A 22,442-nucleotide genomic window follows, 5' to 3' on the forward strand; every position below is an offset into this window, starting at 1 on the left:
TTAAATAGGGAATTTCATGTGTCTTAACAAATAATTCCTGGAGTTTTATTAAATTGTTTCATCTAATGTATCTAATATTTTAATAATTGCTTATTCCTTTTGTTTGGTTAAAGTTTTGTTCCATTTGCATCTAATAGGGAATTTTAATGTATCTAATATTTTAAAGTTTTGTTCCATTTGTTTTCTGTATTGCCTAGCATGTTGTTCCGTCGCATCAAAGAGGGCTTCTTTAGCTTGGGTTTCTTGGCAGTTGCTTTCTCCATTGACCTCTACACCTGCGTCTCTCCTCGGTTCCCCACTTCCTCCGGTGCAATCTCTTTATCTTTCTAATCTCTTTTGAGTTTCTTTCAATATGTCACTTTATATAATTTATTCTTTAATGTCAGATTTGGTGAGTTTGATTTGGGTTTGTGAATGTCTTCCTGGCTTTTCCACTTTGGGTTCACATAATAAGTTCAATGGTTGTAAACAGAACAGAATACTGACTTGCGAACAAGGCAATTCAAAGCTTGAAAATTTGTATGTTATGCATGAGCTGACTAATATTTTTTTGTGCACTTTATTCATCCTGTTGTGGATAATAGCTTGAAAATTTTTATGTATTGCATGAGCTGACTAATACTTTATAGTGCACCTTTCTATGCAAATTATTCATGCCTGTTGTGGATAATAGTTCCAAAACCTGTGGCGAAGCGCGGGTAATTTTTCTAGTTATAACTAAGATTAGAGTAAAATATATAGTATAATATGGACTCATCATATGGTACCGAATAAACCCATCCAAAACGCTGTGTGAAAGTGGTATGGACAACGTGCTGAAATTGGGACCTGTTTTTTGCACATTGATCAAATCGTACATGTATATAACTCCATAATTCTGTGCAAGTGTGTGTGTCTATACATATATAACTATATATACATAAATATTAATAAGGTGGTGTGTGTGTGTGTATATATATCCAAGTAGTACTAGTGTCACGGGCCATAGGTTACAAACAAAGAAAATGCCCAAGACATCATATATCTAAGCCCATAAAGCCTTGTCTTCATAGAAGCTTCTGGAACGTCCCGGAAAAATCAAGAACATGGCGGAGCATTCAAGATAATCTAGGGCATTCCGGAACAATCCACACAAGTGTACATATTCAAGCCTCACCTAGAAGAATCTAGATTAGGCAAGTTGTATCTAGAACTATTCTAGATATTTTTGGATGTAAGTAGGGAATTCTAGAACCCTCCATTGAGGAGGTTACTTAGGCCTATAAATAGGAGGCAAGGCCTTTTGGCCAAGCATCCAAGAATTGTAAGCAATTGTAAAGCTCTCCTAAGTTTCAATACAAAGCTTCCTTTCTCCCATCTTCTAAGTGATCTTAGCATTCTCCAAGCTATCTTAGCTTTCTTTGTGATTCAATCCGGGGAAGCGAGGCTTCAAAGGCTTACTTAGCTTGTTCATCGAGGTTTCAAGTCTAAGTGCCGCACGGGCGGAAGGCTTAAAGAGTCATCCCGTGACAGCTGGTATCAGAGCCAAGCTCGTGAATCACTTGAAAGAAAGTAGGATATGGCAAGTGGAGAGATGGTGTCCGGAGTCTCCGATCCAAGGGAGCGTACTGCCGAGGTCCAAGATGTTGCCAAGAGCAAGCCAAAGTTAAAGGACTTGCAAGCATCGATGGAGACCATGGAGGAGCGACTCGAGAAGGTGGAACGAACCATACTTGAGTTCGATACTCGACTTGATGAGGACGTTGTCGACAAGGAGGAAATCCAAACCATGGTGGAAGATGGTAAGGATGAACTACGTGGCTTGGTGGAAGGGCTACGAGATGAGCTCCTTGGCGCCCTCAATACCGTGGCAGACAAGATTCGGAGGGAAGTCCAGGTTCACCTTGACAACATGGAGGCAAGGCTTGTGGCGCTTCAAGAGGAGATAAAAGACACAAAAGAACTTAAGGGAGATGTGGCGTTTTGTAAAGAAGCAGTCGTGAAGCAATTCGTGCAAGGGCCGAGGGAAATCAAGGCGTTGGACTCCAAGGTAATCGACTCCTTTAAACCCAAATCCTATAATGGGAAAAGGGAAGCAAAGGAGCTCGACACATTCGTGTGGAACGTGGAGCGATACTTCAAGTACCTGAAGCTTGAAGATGACGAGTCCAAAATCGCAACGGCAACCATGTTCTTAGCTGACAATGCCCTTATGTGGTGGCGTCGTCGGAGCATGGAGATTGAGCAAGGTACGTTCTCCCTCACCACTTGGGATGAATTTAAGAAAGATCTTATGTTGCACTTCTATCCCCAAAATGCCAAGTACGAAGCCAAGGAGAAACTAAGGTGGCTCAAGCAAACGGGGAGTGTCAAAGACTATGTCAACACCTTCGTAAGTTTGTTATTCGAGGTGCCCAACATGTTAGAGGAAGACAAGCTCATGTACTTCATGAGTGGATTGCAAAATTGGGCAAAACTCGAACTACAAAGGAGGCACGTGCAAACATTGTCTGATGCCATTGCCGCCGCCGAATCCTTGATCGAGTTTAGATCAAGCCACCAAGGTGATTCCAAGTCCACGGGGAAGAGGGGTAACCATGAGAAAAGTGGGGGAGCACATAAGCCAAAGGATAAGGCTGAGACAAGCAAAGGGGCTGAGACAAGCAAACCGAAGGAGAAGAAAGCCGATAAGCATGACAAAGGCAAGGGTAAGTCTTGGCAACCCTCTTGTTACTTATGCAACGGCCCTCACATGATGCGAGATTGCCCACAAAAGAACGCCCTTAAGGCCATAGCTTTCAAGGAGGACAAGGTCGAGGAGAGTAACGATGCAAGGATGGGATGCATCCGTCTGCTGAATGCCATCCAAACAACCCTTCCACAACCTAAGGCTCAAGTTGAGGGAGGATCATTGTTCGTCGACGTCAAGACTGGTGACAAGACGACGCGTGTGTTGGTGGACACGGGAGCAACCCACAACTTCATGACGTCGGAGGAAGCTATAAGGCTTGGCCTCCGAGTCACAAAGGAGCCCGGTAGCGTGAAGACGGTGAATTCCGCTGCCACCCCCATCGTCGGGATTGCGCGCAATGTACAAGTAGACATTGGCGCATGGAAGGGAAAAATCGACTTCACCATTGTCAAGATGGACGACTATGGCGTAGTCATTGGGCTAGAGTTCATGGACAAGGTACGAGCCTTTCCCATTCCCTTCTACAATATTTTCTGTATCCTAGACGAAGGAAGACAACCTTGCCTGGTGCCATTGGAGAGGCAAGCCAAGAAGTGTACCCAGCACTTGTCGGCAATTCAATTTGCCAAGTCCTGGAAGAAAGGCGAGCCCACATTTCTTGCAACCCTAATGTTGAATGAAGGGGAGGAGAAGTACGGGCCTTTGCCGAAATAAGTGGAAGCAGTCCTTATGGAGTTCGCGGACGTGATGCCTAAGGAACTGCCAAAGAAGTTGCCACCAAGGAGAGAGGTCGACCATGCGATTGAGTTGGAGCCTGGTGCTAAGCCTCCCTCCAAATCACCTTATAGGATGTCGCCACCTGAGTTGGAGGAATTGAGGAAGCAACTCAACGAGCTACTTGATGCTGGCTACATCCAACCCTCCAAGTCCCCATATGGTGCGCCTGTCTTGTTCCAACGCAAGAAAGAAGGTAGCCTAAGGCTGTGCATCGACTATCGAGCATTGAACAAGATTACCATCAAGAACAAGTACCCACTTCCGTTGATCGCCGACTTATTCGATCAACTTGGTGAAGCAAGGTACTTCACAAAGTTAGATCTTCGATCGGGATACTACCAAGTGAGGATAGCCCCTGGAGACGAATCAAAGACGGCGATGGTGACCAGATATGGATCGTTCGAGTATAAAGTCATGCCATTTGGTCTGACCAATGCCCCTGCAACATTCTGCACATTAATGAACAAGGTATTCCATCCTTATCTTGACAAGTTTGTCGTGGTTTACATTGATGATATTGTTATCTATAGCAAGACATTGGAGGAGCACGTCAAGCACTTGCGCATAGTGTTCAAGACCCTTGGGGAACATGAACTCTATGTCAAGAAGGAGAAATGCTCCTTCGCCACACAAGAAGTAGAATTTCTTGGCCACAAGATAAAGGAGGGGAAACTTATGATGGAAAAGGGCAAGATCAAGGCCATTCAAGAGTGGGAACCGCCGACCAAGGTACCAACACTACGATCCTTTCTGGGGCTAGCCAACTACTATCGGAGATTCATTAAAGGGTACTCAGCTATAGCGGCACCCTTAACAGACCTTCTTAAGAAGAACAAGACATGGGAATGGACAGACAGGTGTCAAGAGGCCTTTGAGAGGTTGAAGAAGGCCCTAATGGAGGAGCCTGTACTAAGGTTGCCCGACCTTAGTAAGCCATTCGAGTTGCACACTGATGCTTCCGACTTTGCCATAGGTGGAGTGTTGATGCAAGAGGGACATCCGATAGCCTATGAAAGTCGCAAGCTAAACAATGCCGAGAAGAGGTACACGACCCATGAAAAGGAGATGACCGCCATCGTCCATTGCCTTAGAGTTTGGAGGCATTACTTGCTTGGTACTTCCTTCATCATCAAGACGGACAACGTTGCCACTAGCTACTTTCAAACCCAACAAAAGCTCACACCCAAGCAAGCAAGGTGGCAAGAGTTCTTAGCGGAGTTTGATTACAAGCTAGAGTACAAGCAAGGGAAGGAGAACGTGGTGGCCGATGCTCTAAGTAGACGAGTAGAGTTAATGGCTACGGTACTCAAGCCGCAAAGCCATCTCTTGGGCCGTGTCCGAGAAGGTTTATCGCATGACGTCCAAGCCAAGAACATTGTGGAGTTTGCCAAGGAGGGGAAGACAAGAAGGTTTTGGCTTGAAGACGGCTTGCTATACACCAAGGGCAAACGGGTCTACGTCCCAAAGTGGGGAAGCTTAAGGAGAGAAATCCTGAAGGAGTGCCATGACTCAATGTGGGCAGGACATCCTGGCACTCACCGCACGTTGGCCTTGGTGAGTGATGCTTATTATTGGCCCCAAATGCGGGATGATGTAGATTCCTACGTGAAGACTTGTCTTGTGTGCCAACAAGACAAAGTGGAACAAAGGCAACCGGGAGGACTGTTGGAACCGCTTCCCACCCCATCAAGACCATGGGAGTGTTTAACCATGGATTTCATCACACATCTGCCCAAGTCTGATGGATGTGGATCTATCTTCGTCGTGGTCGATAGATTCACCAAGTATGCCACATTCATACCCGCACCGGTGGAGTGCACAGCCGAAGTAGCTGCACGCTTGTTCCTAAAACACGTGGTGAAGTATTGGGGTGTTCCGAGGAGCATAGTCAGCGATCGAGATGCTCGCTTCACGGGTAGATTTTGGAAGGAGCTCTTCAAGCTACTTGGCTCAAAGTTAGACTTTTCCACCGCTTTTCATCCCCAAACCGATGGACAAACGGAGCGGGTTAATGCATTGTTAGAGACTTATTTGCGGCACTATGTTAGTGCCAATCAACGAGATTGGGCTAAGTTACTTGATGTTGCCCAATTCTCTTATAACTTGCAACGTTCGGAGTCGACGGGGAAAAGTCCGTTTGAGTTGGCTATAGGGCAACAACCCTTGACCCCGAACACGGTCGTGACTGGCTACACGGGGAATAGTCCAGCCGCTTTCAAAACTGCTAAGGAGTGGCAATTAGCCCACGAACTTGCTCGAGCTCATTTGGAGAAGGCTTCAAAGAAGATGAAGAAATGGGCGGATCGTAAGCGAAGGAATGTGGAGTTCCAAACCGGCGACCAAGTCTTTGTGAAGCTTAATGCGTCTCAGCACAAGAGTACTCGTGGCTTGCACAAGAGCTTGTTGCGGAAATATGAGGGACCATTCCCTATCATCAAGAAGGTGGGCAAAGCCGCTTATGTCGTGGAACTCCCACCCCGTCTCAAGTTCCACCCGGTGTTCCATGTGAGCAACTTGAAGCCTTATCATGCAGACAATGAGGAACCAAGCCGAGGTGAGTCTCATCGAGCACCCCCTTTGATGACGGAGGCATTTGACAAAGAAGTGGAGAGCATCGAAGCCAAGCGTGTCGTGGTGCGACCAAGACAACCAAAGCATGTGGAGTACTTTGTCAAATGGAAAGGGCTACCATACTCCGAAGCAACATGGGAGAAGGAGACGTCCTTATGGCAATATAAGGACCTGATTAATGCATTCGAGAGGCAAGAGTCGACGAGGACGTCGACGGCTTAAGTGGGGGAGGATGTCACGGGCCATAGGTTACAAACAAAGAAAATGCCCAAGACATCATATATCTAAGCCCATAAAGCCTTGTCTTCATAGAAGCTTCTGGAACGTCCCGGAAAAATCAAGAACATGGCGGAGCATTCAAGATAATCTAGGGCATTCCGGAACAATCCACACAAGTGTACATATTCAAGCCTCACCTAGAAGAATCTAGATTAGGCAAGTTGTATCTAGAACTATTCTAGATATTTTTGGATGTAAGTAGGGAATTCTAGAACCCTCCATTGAGGAGGTTACTTAGGCCTATAAATAGGAGGCAAGGCCTTTTGGCCAAGCATCCAAGAATTGTAAGCAATTGTAAAGCTCTCCTAAGTTTCAATACAAAGCTTCCTTTCTCCCATCTTCTAAGTGATCTTAGCATTCTCCAAGCTATCTTAGCTTTCTTTGTGATTCAATCCGGGGAAGCGAGGCTTCAAAGGCTTACTTAGCTTGTTCATCGAGGTTTCAAGTCTAAGTGCCGCACGGGCGGAAGGCTTAAAGAGTCATCCCGTGACACTAGTACCTGCTGAATCACCCAAAACGAAGCGCAACAAGTCTTTACAATGAAAAATAGACAACCGAGCGTCAAATTCTGACCTGCCAAACCCAAGAGAGATTTTGGTGGGATCGGTAATTGTGTGTTTAATAACTTTGTGCCTTTGATAAATGTCATGTAAATGGCTCCACCAACGCAGATGATTGTTCCAATTATCTTGGCATTACTTCTCAAGCACTTTCTCGAATCTAAAAATATAAACACATACACAAGGACACATGTAAAACTGTTAGATTAAAGTTCAAAAACATCTATAATAAAGTACAAATGCACAAATTAACAAATTGAGATCAAGTTCAATAAAGCATTTCTTGGCAAAATTAACTGAGAAATTATCATTTTCTTTTCATAAACAAGGAATGAACTCCATAGGACGTCCCTTAGAACATCACTGCTCTCTAGCTTAATTTTTTAATTTTGTTTTAACTTTACTAGTATTAGGGAGGGGGAAAAATTCGAAACTAATACACTCATTTAGGGTAGGGGAGAATTTCAAATCCATAAGATATTCCTTAGAAACCTAACACTCTATCTACTAGGATATCAGACATAAATATTTTAATAATCTTAAATTTAGTTTTGATACTTTTAACCTCCACCTCAATATGATTGTATCAAAAACAAAATTCAAAACATTAATAAAGACTAGAACAGAATGAAAGTAAATACACAAATGTTCAAAATAGCATTAAATATTAGTCATTAGTGGGAGCAGACACCAGTCCCTTTCGATGTCTTCTAATTTAGAGAAAACGAGTTAACCGTAACATGATGTCTCGATTCAACAAAACATTATCATGTGAAAAAAAAAATTTCACACATGATGATGCATTATTAGACAAGAAACGTCATGTGGCAATGAATCTGTTTCATGTAAATCATTCTCCTAATTTAGGAGCTTCAAGAGTTTATTTTTTTTCGAAATTCTTCATAAATTGAAGTAATTCAATAAAAAAAAAAAAAGCAAACTATGTGTGTAGGCACACTAGTACAAAAAACACTTTGCGCGAAGCAGGTTCTTCGTCACGTAAAGTCAAAAAAACGTCGCGCAAAAATTAGCCTAACGAACCTTCGTTGCTCCAAGGCAATGATAGTAGGGTTTGCGCAACGAAGAAGTAACCTACGTCGCGCAAAGTGGTTTTGCGCGACATAGGTTACTTCTTCGTCGCACAAACCCTTTTTTTTTTTTTTGGCAAAAATATTTTTTATTTAATTTTTAATAAATATTGTAATTAAATTATAAACAATAATTAAAAAACCAATGGAAATTGAGGCAAGAAATATGACACACCCCGATCGAGATCAGGGCGTGCTGGCCGTCACGCGGAGGTGACGTAACCATGTGCACGGTGCGGAAGCTTATAAAATAGTAATACAAATAGTACGAATAACTAAAAACTAGCATACATAAGGTGATAGAAATAAGTGCTAGCATAAGTGAGACACAAGTTCAGAGCAATAAGCCTAAAGCAGTCCAAAAGAAAAATGATGCGACAACAGTACACCCGAAGGTGACCCTACGCTGGTGATCGTCTGTCAAAAATGCCGGGAAAGCCCTCTGGGAAACCACCGAACCTACTAGACAGCTAGAACCTGGAGGGGGGCAAAACAAAAGCGTGAGTGGGCAAAAACAAAGCTTTTCGAAAACCATTTAACAAATAAGTTCTAACCCCTCGCCGTAAAACCTGTATACTTCCTAGAAATAAACATACGTGCATATATATGTATATACGAATCATGCTCCAGGATATGCCATGCCAAATCTCAACATGAAATGCAAGTGCTCAGGTGAAAATCATATCAATATCATATAGTCTGGCAGCCGGAGTCACCTAACGTGACCTGTACGGCTGAATCTAGAGCTCAAATCTCAATATCAATAACTAAACCTGCCCATGAGTCGGAACCACCTAAAGTGGTCTGTACGACAGGCCTGGGTGTAATACATATAAACGCTCTAGTGCTACGATCACGTGAAGGCTGTGCGAATAATCGCGGGTCACCTACGAGTCGGAACCACCTAAAGTGGTCTGTACGACAGGACTGTGCACCTAACTTGGATCCAAGCTGAGCGTGTGGTGCGGGAGGTGAACATCACGTAAAGGACTGTGCCCTACTCTGGGCGGGAGCACTAACACCGGGGGTGCAGGTTATGAGCTCTCTAAGCATCTCAAATCGTCACTGAATGTAAACATGAATAACACTTACCTGACACTTACCTGTGCGTCAGTAGCACCCAATATGCATATGTTATATACATACAACTAATAATGCAAGTAATGATGTATAAACAACGATAATCTAATGCATGGCATATGGCAAATGACAATTCAAATCAATTTCTGGGAAAATATAAGTATATAGGTATATACGGAAAACCAAAAGCCCACTCACTGGTATGTGGAAGGGTCGTAGCCCCCTGCCTCGAGTGACCACGCTCGTCCTCGGGATAGGTATCACCTATATGCGAAACAACTACAAAAACGTTAATTTTAAAGCACATAACCAACCTTTTGAAATAACTTCTCATACAAAGCTCAAGTGGGGCAAATGAATATACCAACGTGCTCTACTCAACCTCAGGAACATCCCCAAATTTTTAGAAAATTTTTCCACTGTCGCACGCTGACGGCGTCAACTGACGCCGTAGGGAATATTCCGTCAGTTTTAACAGATTCTGTCAACGGCGTTAGGAATATTCCGTCAGACTTGACGGAATATTCCGTCGTCTTCTCCGGCGAGCCTTCAGCGCCGTTGCCGGCGCCGAAAAATCGGGAAAACTTCAAACTTCGATATCTTCTTCGTTTTTCGTCCAAATTTCACAAAATTGGTACCAAAATGAAGCTTGGAACTAGAGGAACACAATCATACTACTTTCAAGGGCTAAAAACCACGAAATCTCACCTAAAAATTCAACCCAACTCCGGCCAACTTCGAAACTAGCGATCCCGACGTCCAAAACCTTCAAACGAACCACTCCGAGCCTCCTAGGGACCTCACCAAGCTACCTACAAGCTTGAAATTCCCTAAAACGTGAGAAATCACGTGTGCATGAACAGTACTCGAAATCGGACCTCGTGGATTCGACGTGAAAACGATGGTGTTCTTACTTGAAAATGGTATAGTTGGACTCCTACAAGTCTCACGAGCTCGAATATGGTCTTGGTTTCCTCGATCTGTGGATGTTTGATAGGTTTGTGGGTGTGTCCGTACGTGTATGGTGAATGGGATGGGAAAGGGGACTCGGGACAGGTGCAGGGAAGGGAGGAAACAGTGAGGGTGAGTGTGGGGAGGAGTGTGTGGTGCAAAACCAGCCACACCAAGCCAAAGAACAACTACACAACAAAAATCACGTTAGGGGTAAAACTATTTTTTCACACGTACGTTTTAACATTCTCGGGACGGGCTGTCACAAAATATATGTTTTTTGGTAAAATTTCCACTAAGCTTTGTTTAAAGAATATTTTGTATTATCATTAAACTTTTAACATGACGCATAAACTGCGTCATGTATGTAAAAATTTGTAGTAGTGACACATCCTCAAACTCCAAAAATACAAACTTGAATTCTTTCAAAGACGTGCAGATAAAAGCATCTTCCCTTTGTACATACAGTGTATGAAGCTCCTTCATCACTCCTTCATATAGCTCCTTCATGTATCTCACTACTTCATGCAGCTCGCTACAGTTTATGTAGCTCCTTCATCACTCATCATATCTCACTACACCAAAACCACACAACCTCTTTGTTCTAACAATAGGTTGCAAAGAAGATATAGGAAACAAAGGCAATATATAGATTAAGGGAACAAAGGCAATACCAAAGTTCATTACATTTAATAGTTCTCGAAGCAAATTGAAAGCTTAAGTACATGGAAGATAAGGTTGGCTTGTAGCTACCATTTGAAATAAAAGCAGTAATTCAATGATTAAATTGATTGATATCATGACAATATCATCAAGTTCATAGTTAGCCAGCTAAGGTAGAGGGAAAGTTCGAAAGGATAAAAGGTCGTCATAGTTGGCAATTGGTACATGATTTATATATTGGAAATCTGCCTTAATCCAATTATTAATCCTAAAAGTGTATCTTACGACATAGGCGCATTGCAAATATGAGACAAAACTCATCCTCTAATAACTCTCAAGCAAGCATGTAGCTAAAGAAAGATAAACAGATAATGCATGCATCATGCAAAGCCATAAACACATTTAAAACTTGAAACAAAATCAGATGATATAAAATATATCTAAAACAGAAATTAGAATAGCTTGCACAACCATTCAACTTCTACAAAGATTTCATAATGCTAAGTCCTCATACAAGTGATTCAAGTAAAAAATTTACAGGAGTTTGACCCTTTTGGACAGGCGGATTATACTTAGGATCTCCAGGCTCCGCAAACTTACAAATTGTGCTACCCCTTCATCCAAAATCAACATCCCTTACAAAATACATCTAGAACTTCACAGTATTTACAAAATTCACCAATAAATTACTTGAAAAGTTCATGCACATTAACCCAGTTAAATACGATGTTCAGAAAATAACTAAACCCGTTTAATTAGAGCAATGATATTTCAATGCAAGATTGTTTTATTCAAGAAATTACAGAGACAACATGGAATAGGGGGAGAGAGAGAGAGAGAGAGAGAGAGAGAGAGAGAGAGAGAGTACCTGAGTAAAAATAAGAGCGTAGAGTATATTTCCCTTTAGCTACCTTCTTATACCCTGAAATTCGATACGTCAATGGCAAGGCATATTTCTGTCCACCACATCACAAATGTGCAAAATTGTCGCTATATCCAACACAGCAGTAAGTGTAATAAAATAGTGACCATTTTGAATAGGGGTGGTATGAACATAATTTATACTCTAATATCCACGTCACTGTAAACCAACAAGACTTGAGAAAATGTAAAGTTCCTAATGATATTTTAAACTAAAAACAAATGACCAGAAGTTCAGAACTTACAAACTAGTAGAGAAAAAAAAAGTAGCAGGACCCCGAGACATGAGTAGAGTATCAGTAGCTTGAACCGATGCAGATATACAGGAAACAAGCATATTGCCAATGTAACCACCGGCCAGACAAATGAAAGAAGTGTTTGCCAGAGAGGCCTTCGTTTTACAAAAGTTCATGCAAAGAAGGCATCATTCTCAGAAAAATATTTGGTCTTACAAATAACAATAAACCATTTACTAGATGTAGTGTGTGGTGGTTAGAAAATACATGAAGAGAAGAAAGCATACAGAAAGAAAAGATTTAAACATAAGTAAACCTACTAAAGGGACATTTCAAAACACTTTCGAGTAATTTCACCCATTTCCTCCATAGTTTTCAATGTTTTATAAATATAAATCAAAACATTGCAATCTAAAGTAAAAAGTACAAAAGGGTATGATAATATCACCACATGTAAACAATACACAAATACAAAGTAAACATAAAAAGCGCAGTATGATCATAAAGAGTAGGAGTACATAGGCAATGCAGATATACTGAAATAGAAAAGCAGGATTTAGTCACCATAAGTGGTTCCCAAGATGAAACGAAAAAACTAAAAGGCAGAGCCTGCAACTGCAAGGGTAGCAAGCTACTTGTACAAGAACAATTAAGAGGTTAATTAGCTCCCCTGAAATATTCCACGCGTGTCTCCTGTAGAACAGAGCCCACCTAGACACCAAATCCTCATTGTCTCTCACCTTCTCAGCAAACAACTGGAACACGTCTTTTTGGGTAGCTTGTTTCTGAATGGAAATCACGTGGCAATCAACACACAATGAAAATATAGGCAGGCTATATCAACGGAAACCAGTTGGCGAAAACCAATCTTTCCTTGAATAAAAAATTCCAAAATTATAAAAAATTCCAAAATTAAAATTGGACAAATATAATAATCAAGCCGAGGAGCTATATCCAAAAGAGACAATAACTTTCTTGTCACTGATTACTAATTACCTAAGGTTGAGATAATCAAGTGATAAAGAGAAGGATATTATAAGCAGTCGTGCACACCAACAAATTAAATTCATTTTAAGTATCACCATGTAAGCAACACCATCTAATTCTACAATGCAGAATATTCCAAAATCTCAGTATCTGAGCTATGTATGGTTTTGCTTTGGAATTGGTGTGAGGCTGCCAACTCCAAGATTGAAGTTTGCATGCCATAGAGAAGACTAAAATCATGCAAGAAAACTTAAATTCACAACATAACATAATAGAATCACAAAGTTATCATCTGGTTGAAGGAATTCAGTACTATCACAGATTCACAATCTCCAATGTTTACAGTATTGGAGAAAATATAAGGAATCCCAAAGTCCAAAAATTTGTTATCCTCCACTTACAATGCAATCCAATGATAAGACACAGTCCGCCCATCACCCTAAAATTCAATTTAACACTAAAACCCTAAAATTCCTAACCCCAAAATTCGATTTAACACTAAAACCCCCAATTTCTAATTTAACTTTTCAAATTGAATCTAATTATAATACCAAATCTTCAAATTAAGGCATTAAAGCTTGATTCTGACCTTAGAAAGAAGAAAAACAAAGAATTAAGAAAAATAAAGAATTAAGCTTGATTCTAACCTGGGTCTATACCTGCTGGCTACGGGAAAAGAATTAAGCTTTTCTCACTTGGTGCAGTCGGAAGAGGATGAGGAAGAAGGCGATATGAGCAAGGGAGAAGAGAGAGACCGATGCAGAGAGGGCGATATGAGAGCGAGAAGGAAGAGAGAGACCAAGGGAAAAGAGATTGGGTATCAGTAGTGAAAATTTGAAAAAAGCGCCTATTTTTAACAGCTACACAGCCAAAATTATGCGCGACGCAAGTATACATTTTGACGTTGTGCAAAGTGGTTTTGCGCAACGATTATATTAAGACGTCACGCAAAGTTTTGTTTTTTTTTTTTTTTTAAAAATTGTTATAAAAATTACTGAAAATGTGACTTTCCTCTTTTCAAATTCAAATTTTTTCTAACAAAAACCCACAATAAGATGGGGTGTGATATTCACACACCCTATTTTACTTCTCACACACCTTTTTAATTTTTGGCCGTCGGATCGGATGAATTGAATAAGATCAAAGGGCATAAATTAATAAGAGGTGTGTGAGAAGTAAAAAGGGGTGTGTGGATAGCACACCCCTTTTTTTTTTACACATATCATTCAATTTCTTAAGTGTTATAAGTACAATATAAATAAATTAAAATCTACTTAGTAAATATATATATCATTGAACATGATGGGAAATGCATTTTACGAAACTAGTTTCAAATATCCAACCATCAAACTTGTTTGTATATGCTTCGAGATCGCATACGCCAAAAATCGCAAAAAACAAACATGCAGAGATCAAGTAATGGGACAAAACTTTTCAACAGTTATAAACGAAAAGGCATGATTTAACAGTAATTTTAACTCTGATTTTGATGATTTTTACAGCTACACTCTTGGATCCTATATGAACACAATGCACTAATTCGATCGTCAATTTAAAATACTTACACAAGTGGATATCACAAAATCTTATGTTATACTTAATGAAAGTATAAATAAACTCTAAGTATTAGTGAATCTATCATTTTGATGGGAAACGCATTGTATGAAACTAGTTTCAACGATCCAACCGTCAAACTTGTTTGTATAGACTTCGAGATCGCATACACCAAAAATCGCAAAAAATAAAACATTCATATATTAAGTTACGGGACAAACCTTTTCGACGGCTATAAGGGAAAAATCACGATTTAACTGTTATTTTAACTCCGATTTTGATGATTTTTTACAGCTACACTCCTTGATCATATATGAATACAATAAACTAATTCAATAATCAATTTACAATATTTACACAAGTGGATACCACAAAATCTTATGTTATACTTAATGAAAGTATAAATAAACTCCAAGTGTTAGTGAATTTATTGTTTTGATGGGATACGCATTGTACGAAACTAGTTTCAACGATCCAACCATCAAACTTGTTTTGTATATGCTTTGAGATCGCATATGCCAAAAATCGCAAAAAATAAACATTCAGAGATTATGTAACGGGACAAACATTTTCGACGACTATAAACGAAAAATCACGATTTAACGGTTATTTTAACTTTGATTTTGATGATTTTTTTACAGCTACACTCCTTTATCCTATATGAATACAATGAACTAATTCGATCGTCAATTTAAAATATTTACACAAGTGGATACCACAAAATCTTATGTTATACTTAATGAAAGTATAAATAAACTCAAGTGTTAGTGAATCTATCATTTTGATGGGAAACGCATTGTACGAAATCAGTTTCAACGATCCAACCGTCAAACTGGTTTGTATATGCTTCGAGATCACATATGCCAAAAATCGCAAAAAACAAACATTCAGATATCAAGAACGGGACAAAACTTTTCGATGGTTATAAAAGAATAATCACGATTTAACGGTTATTTTAACTCCGATTTTGATGATTTTGTACAGCTACACTTCTTGATCTTATATGAATACAATAAACGAATTTCATCGCCAATTTGAAATATTTACACAAGTGGATACCACAAAAGAAAAAGGCAATGCAAAAACCCCAAAAGAAAAGCAAAAGAAAAAAAAAAACAAAAAAAAAAAAAAAACCAAAAAAACTATGCACGACGTAAATGTTTTTTTTTTTTTTTTTGCCCTTTTACTTATGAGTACAAAATAAATAAATTAAAATGAACTTATTAAATATATACACCATTGACCTTGATGGGAAATGCATTGTACGAAATTAATTTGAACAATCCAACCGTCAAACTTGTTTGTATATACTTCGAGATCACATATGCCAAAAATCGCAAAAATCAAACATGCAGAGATCAAGTAATGGGACAAAACTTTTCGACGGTTATAAACGAAAAAGCACGATTTAACGGTAATTTTAACTCCGATTTTGATAATTTTTTACAGCTACACTCCTGATCCTATATGAATACAATGAACTAATTCAATCGTCAATTTAAAATATTTACACAAGTGGATACCACAAAATCTTATATTATACTTAATGAAAGTATAAATAAACTCTAAGTGTTAGTGAATCAATCGCTTTGATGAGAAGCACATTGTACGAAACTAGTTTCAACGATATAACCGTCAAACTTATTTGTATATGCTTCGAGATCGCATATGCCAAAAATCGCAAAAAAAAAAAAAACGTCTAGATATCAAATAACGGGACAAACCTTTTTTATGTTTATAAAAAAAAAATCACGATTTAACGGTTATTTTAACTTCGATTCTGATGATTTTTTTACAGCTACACTCTTTGATCTTATATGAATACAATAAACTAATTCGATCATCAATTTACAATATTTACACAAGTGGATACCACAAATGTAACATTCCACATTGCCTAGGGGAGTGGATCCTCTAAGCCTTGTATGTATATTCCCATCTCTACCTATCACGAGGCATTTTGGGAACTCACTGGCTTCAGGTTCCATCGGAACTCCGAAGTTAAGCGAGTTCGTGCGAGAGCAATCCCAGGATGGGTGACCCACTGGGAAGTTCTCTCCCAGAAATAAAACCGTGAGGGTGTGGTTAGGTCTTAAAGTGGACAATATCGTGCTACGGTGGAGTCGAGCGAGGGATGCGGTGAGGGCCCGGGCTAGGATGTGACAACAAAATCTTATGTTATACACTTAATGAAAGTATAAATAAACTCTAAGTGTTAGTGAATCTATTGTTTTGATGGGATATGCATTGTACAAAACTAGTTTCAATTATCCAACTGTCAAACTTGTTTGCATATGCTTTGAGATCGCATATGCCAAAAATCGCAAAAAACAAACATTCATTGATTATGTAACGGGACAAACATTTTCAACGGGTATAAACGAAAAATCATGATCTAACGGTTATTTTAACTCCGTTTTGATGATTTTTACAGCTACAATCCTTGATCATATATGAATACAAAGAACTAATTCGATTGTCAATTTAAAATATTTACACTAGTGGAGACCACAAAATCTTATGTTATACTTAATAAAAGTATAAATAAACTCTAAGTGTTAGTGAATCTATCATTTTGATGGGAAACGCATTGTACGAAACTAGTTTCAACGATCCAACCGTCAAACTTGTTTGTATATGCTTTGAGATCGTATATGCCAAATATCGCAAAAAAACATTCAGATATTAAGTAACGGGACAAACCTTTTCGAAGACTATAAACGAAAAGTCACGATTTAAGGGTTATTTTAACTTCGATTTTGATGATTTTTTATAGCTACACTCCTTGATCTTATATGAATACAATAAACTAATTCGATCGTCAATTTAAAATATTTATACAATTGGATACCACAAAAGAAAAACGCAATGCAAGAACACCAAAAGAAAAGCAATAGGAAAAAAAAGAAACAAAACAAAAAAAAAAAAACTTTGCGAGACGTAAAGTTTTTTTTTTTTTTTGTTTGCCTTTTTGTTTATGAGTACAAAGTAAATAAATTAATTTGGTAAATATATACACCATTGAACTTGATGGGAAACATATTGTACAAAATTAATTTCAACGATCCAATCGATAAACTTGTTTGTATATATTTCGAGATCACAGACGTCAAAAATCGTAAAAAACAAACATTCATATATCAAGTAACGGGATAAAACTTTTCGATGGTTATAAATGAAAAAGCACGACCTAAAGCTACTTTTAACTCCGATTTTGATGATTTTTTATAGCTACACTCCTGGATCCTATATGAATACAATGAACTAATTTGTTCGTCAAGTTAATATATTTACATAAGTGGATACCAGAAAATCTTATGTTATACTTAATGAAAGTGTAAGTAACTCTTAAGTGTTAGCGAATCTATTGTTTTGACGAGAAACGCAATGTACAAAACAAGTTTCAACGATCCAACCGTCAAACTTGTTTGTATATGCTTCGAGATCGCATACGCCAAAAATCGAAAAAAAAACAAACATTCAGATACCCAGTAACGGGACAAACCTTTTCGATGGCTATAAAGGAAAAATCACAATTTAACAGTTATTTTAACTCCGATTTTGATGAATTTTTACAGCTACACTCCTTGATCTTATACGAATACAATAAACTAATTCAATCATCAATTTACAATATTTACACAAGTGGATACCACAAAATCTTATGTTATACTTAATGAAAGTATAAATAAACTCCAAGTGTTAGTGAATCTATCGTTTTGATGGGAAACTCATTGTACAAAACGCAATGTTAGTGAATCACATTTTTATAGTTGTTTCGCATATAGGTGAGACCTATCCCGAGGACGAGCCCAGTCACTTGAAGGAAGGGGGTTCCTATAAAATGAAATGAAACGTTTATATGTTTTAAATGCCATGCATTGCCTTTGCATATTTAATTATGCATTAGTAGTTGCATATATGTATGTTTGGTGCTACGGACGCACAGGTAAGTGTCAGGTAAGTTATGATTTATGTTTGTGAGTAGTAGTTATATGTGATGCATAGAGAGCTCATAACCTGCACCCCCAATGTTATTGCTCCCGCCCAGAGTAGGGCACAATCCTTCACGTGATGTTCACCTCCCGAACCACACTCTCATCTTGGATCCAAGTTAGGTGCACAATCCTATCGTACATACCACTATAGGTGGTTCCGACTCGTAGGTGACCCGCGATTATTCGCCCAGTCTTCACGTGATCGTAGCACTTGAGCGTACTTATTTACACCCAGTCCTGTCGTACAGACCACTTTAGGTGGTTCCGACTCGTGTGCAGGTATAGTTAATGAGTTGGAGATCTAAGCTCTAGATTCAGCTGTACAAGTCACATTAGGTGACTCCAGCTGACAGATTACATTGCATTGATTGATATTACCTGGTTTTCTTACATTTTATGTAGAGGCATTCGACATGACATATTTCTGAGCATGTTTCCTATATGTGTTTATATTCTATTTTTTTGGGAAAACTATACAGGTTTTATGGTGAGGGGTTAGAACTTTGTTAATGAAATGGTTTTGAAAAGCTTTGTTTTTGCCCACTCACACTTTCTGTTTTGCGTCCCTCCAGGTTCTAGTTTGGATTGCTCTTTTCATGGCTCTCGAGGGATTTCCGGCATATCTGACAGATTATCACTAGTGTAGGACCACCTCTAGGTGTGTTTCGTTAGTGTTTGTTCCTCTAGACTGCAATAGGTCTTTTGTGCTCTGAATATTATTTATCACACTTACGCTTGCACATGTTTGTTATCTACTCAGTGTATAGCTTGGTTTTTATTTATTTGTACTTTTGTTATTATTCTTAGCTTCCGCACTGTGCACATGGTTACGACACTTTCACGTGACGGCCAGCATGCCCTGAAGCTGAAGCTGGATAAGTTCGAGGACCACGAGGGTTTTGAGGGTGCTGAGCGGTGGCTGGAACATATTGAAAAGACTTTTCGTGTACTGCATAATTAAGGGATTCTCCCTGTTGAGAAGTGGGTTGAGATGACATCTTGGTTCTTGGGTAAGGAATCTGCATCTTGGCGGGAGTAGGAGGTTCGTTGTTTGTCCCTAGAGGAGAGGACTGATTGGGAGGTGTTCAAAGAGTTGTTTAGGAGAAGGTTTGTGCCTCTTGAGTACATAGATCGCAAAAAGCAAGAATTCACCGAGTTGAGGCAAGGGAAGTTGACGACGAACGAGTATTATCGGAGGTTTACTGATTTGTCCCGTTATTATTCGGATGTTGCTGCCAATCCGGCGGAGATCTTTCGTCGTTTTCGTTTGGGTACTAAGAAGAAGTGGCGTTCTATGGCGACCACTACCCCTTGCGACTCTTACCAAGAGTTCTATGAGATTCTGTTGAGGATTGAGGATTCCGAGAACATGCCTAGCGAAAGTGAGGAAGAAGAAAAAGATGGCAACCAGAGGAAAGATGACAAGGGCAAAGGTCAGGCATCTCTCGGACCTCCCAAGAGCCACAATCTTAAGCGAGGTGGGACTAGTTCTAGTTCTTTCAGAGGTGGTTTTAGTGCAGGGTCGTGGTGGTAGATTTGCTGGGGGTGCTAAAGGCCAGAGGCAGGGTGATGCTGGTAGAGGAAGGGCTTCGGTTTACCGCAGATGTAATAATTGACATTTTGGACAATGCATGAGAGGCAGCGGTTGTTGTTTCACTTGTGGGCAGTTAGGACATCAGGCTGCAAATTGTCCCCAGAGTCAGCAGAGGCCCCAGCAGCTTTTCTTGCCACCACCTGCGCCGATCCAGTAGGTTCTTGGCCCTGATAGTAGGTTCTGCGCCGATTCAGACGGGTCGTGGTGGTGCCTATTACTATCAGGGTGATGCCGTTCCTTATGCGCCAGGACAGTATCCGTATCCCCAGGATCCGTATTCTCAGAGTGGATATCCCCAGTATTTTGGTGGCTATATGCCGTATCCTCTAGTTCCAGCAGGTGGATCTCAGTGGTACCAAGGAGGACAGCCTCAGTAGGGGGAGATTGCTGCTAGTAGTGCGGGATCTTTGAGATAGTTTGGTCAGCCTAGTTAGAGGCATGGTGCACAGAGTCGTGGTGGTCAGACTAGTAGAGGTCGTGGTGGACGGCAACAGACCCAGGGACGTATCCATAATATCTCTCTGCAGGATACTCAGAATAATCCAGACCTAATCATGGGTACGTTAAATATACTTGGTTATTTTGCTAGAGTATTAATTGACTGTGGTGCTACACATTCAGTTATTTCTCATACCTTTGCTCAAGTGACGCAACCTCACCATACACCTCTAGGGTATGATTTAGAGTTTGCTATGCCTAGAGGGGAGAGATGTATTGTTGATCGTGTGTACCCAGGATGTCCAGTGATGGTGGAGGATGTTGTTATGCCAGTTGACCTTATCCTGTTAGATATTGTTGATTTTGATGTGATTTTGGGCACGGATTGGTTGCATTTCAATCGTGCCAATATTGATTGTATGGGAAAATAGTTACCTTCCATCATCCTGGATTACCTGTGGTTACTTTTATGGGTGAGCAGAGTGGGGTGAGACATGGCATTATTTCTGCTGTGCGAGCAAAAAGGTTGTTATGAAAGGGTTGCCAGGGATACTTAGCTCATGTGGTGTTGAACGATGTTGCTTCTAGTAGTGTGGAGGATGTAAGGGTAGTCAGACATTTTTCGGATGTTTTCCCTGAGGATTTACCTGGTTTGCCGCCAGACCGAGACGTGGAGTTCACCATTGATTTGCTTCCAGGTACTAATCCTATATCCTTGACTTTTTATCGTATGGCTCCTGCTGAGTTGAGGGAATTGAAAGTCCAGTTGCTAGAATTAGTGGATAAAGGTTTTATTCAACCTAGTACTTCACCTTAGGGAGCTCCAGTGTTGTTTGTGAGGAAGAAAGATGGAACTTTAAGGCTTTGTATTGATTACCGGCAATTGAATCGGGTAACAATTAAAAACCATTATCCATTGCCGCGTATAGATGATTTGTTTGATCAGCTTCGAGGTGCTTGTGTATTTTCCAAGATTGACTTGAGGTCTGGATATTATCAGTTGAAGATTAGTAGGGAGGATGTCCCTAAGACAGCTTTCAGGACTCGTTATGGTCATTATGAGTTTCTGGTAATACCATTTGGATTGACGAATGCACCAGCTGCTTTTATGGATTTGATGAACCGAGTATTCTAGCCGTATTTGGATAGGTTTGTCATTGTTTTCATTGACGATATTCTGGTATACTCTAAGTCTAAATCTGAGCATGTTTGACATCTTACTTTGGTGTTGAAAAGGTTGAGGGAACACCAACTGTATGCTAAGTTTAGCAAGTGCCAGTTTTGGTTAGATCAAGTAGCATTTTTTGGGGCACGTCATTTCTGCTCAAGGCATTTTGGTGGATCCTCAAAAGGTAGCGGCCGTGGAGAAGTGGGAGCAACCACGAACCGTCACTGAGGTGAGGAGTTTCCTTGGTTTAGCAGGGTATTACCGACGGTTTGTTAAGGATTTTTCCGTGATTGCTTTACCACTGACGAGGTTAACGAGGAAAGATGTTAAATTTTAGTGGGATGATAATTGTGAGCAAAGTTTCCAGCAGTTGAAGTATTGTCTCACTCATGCACCTGTTTTGGCACTCCCGGACGATAGTGGTGATTTCGAAGTTTATAGTGATGCTTCCTTAAATGGTCTAGGATGTGTGTTGATGCAGCATGGTAGGGTGATTGCTTATGCTTCACGACAATTGAAGCCTCATGAGTTGAATTACCTTACTCATGAGTTGGAGTTAGCGGCCATTATCTTTGCGTTGAAGCTGTGGAGACATTATCTTTATGGAGAGAAATGCAAGATCTTTACGGATCATAAGAGTCTTCAATATCTTTTTACGCAGAGGGATCTTAATCTTCGTCAGCGGAGGTGGTTGGAACTGCTTAGTGATTATGATTGCACGATTGATTATCACCCTGGTTGTGCGAATGTGGTAGCTGATGCACTTAGCAGGAAATCTCAGGGCCGTATTAATGCATTGTATGCTAGTCATGTTCCTCTTCTGGCAGACTTGAGATCAACTGGAGTGAGGTTAGAGGCAGAAGATCAGGTGGTAGCTTTACTTGATAATTTTCAAGTTAGGCCAAT

The 22,442-nt window shown here is 40.0% G+C and overlaps 1 protein-coding gene across 1 annotated transcript; it reads left to right on the forward strand.

Annotated features, from left to right (window-relative positions):
* The first annotated feature begins 1,558 nt into the window (after positions 1-1,558).
* On the forward strand, positions 1,559-3,385 carry LOC137737374 (uncharacterized). Its single transcript, XM_068476828.1, has one exon. The coding sequence runs from the start codon at positions 1,559-1,561 to the stop codon at positions 3,383-3,385; it is 1,827 nt and encodes a 608-aa protein (XP_068332929.1).
* Positions 3,386-22,442: the final 19,057 nt, after the last annotated feature.

The sequence above is a fragment of the Pyrus communis genome, chromosome 6, assembly GCF_963583255.1.
Source record: "Pyrus communis chromosome 6, drPyrComm1.1, whole genome shotgun sequence".
Classification (NCBI taxonomy): domain Eukaryota; kingdom Viridiplantae; phylum Streptophyta; class Magnoliopsida; order Rosales; family Rosaceae; genus Pyrus; species Pyrus communis.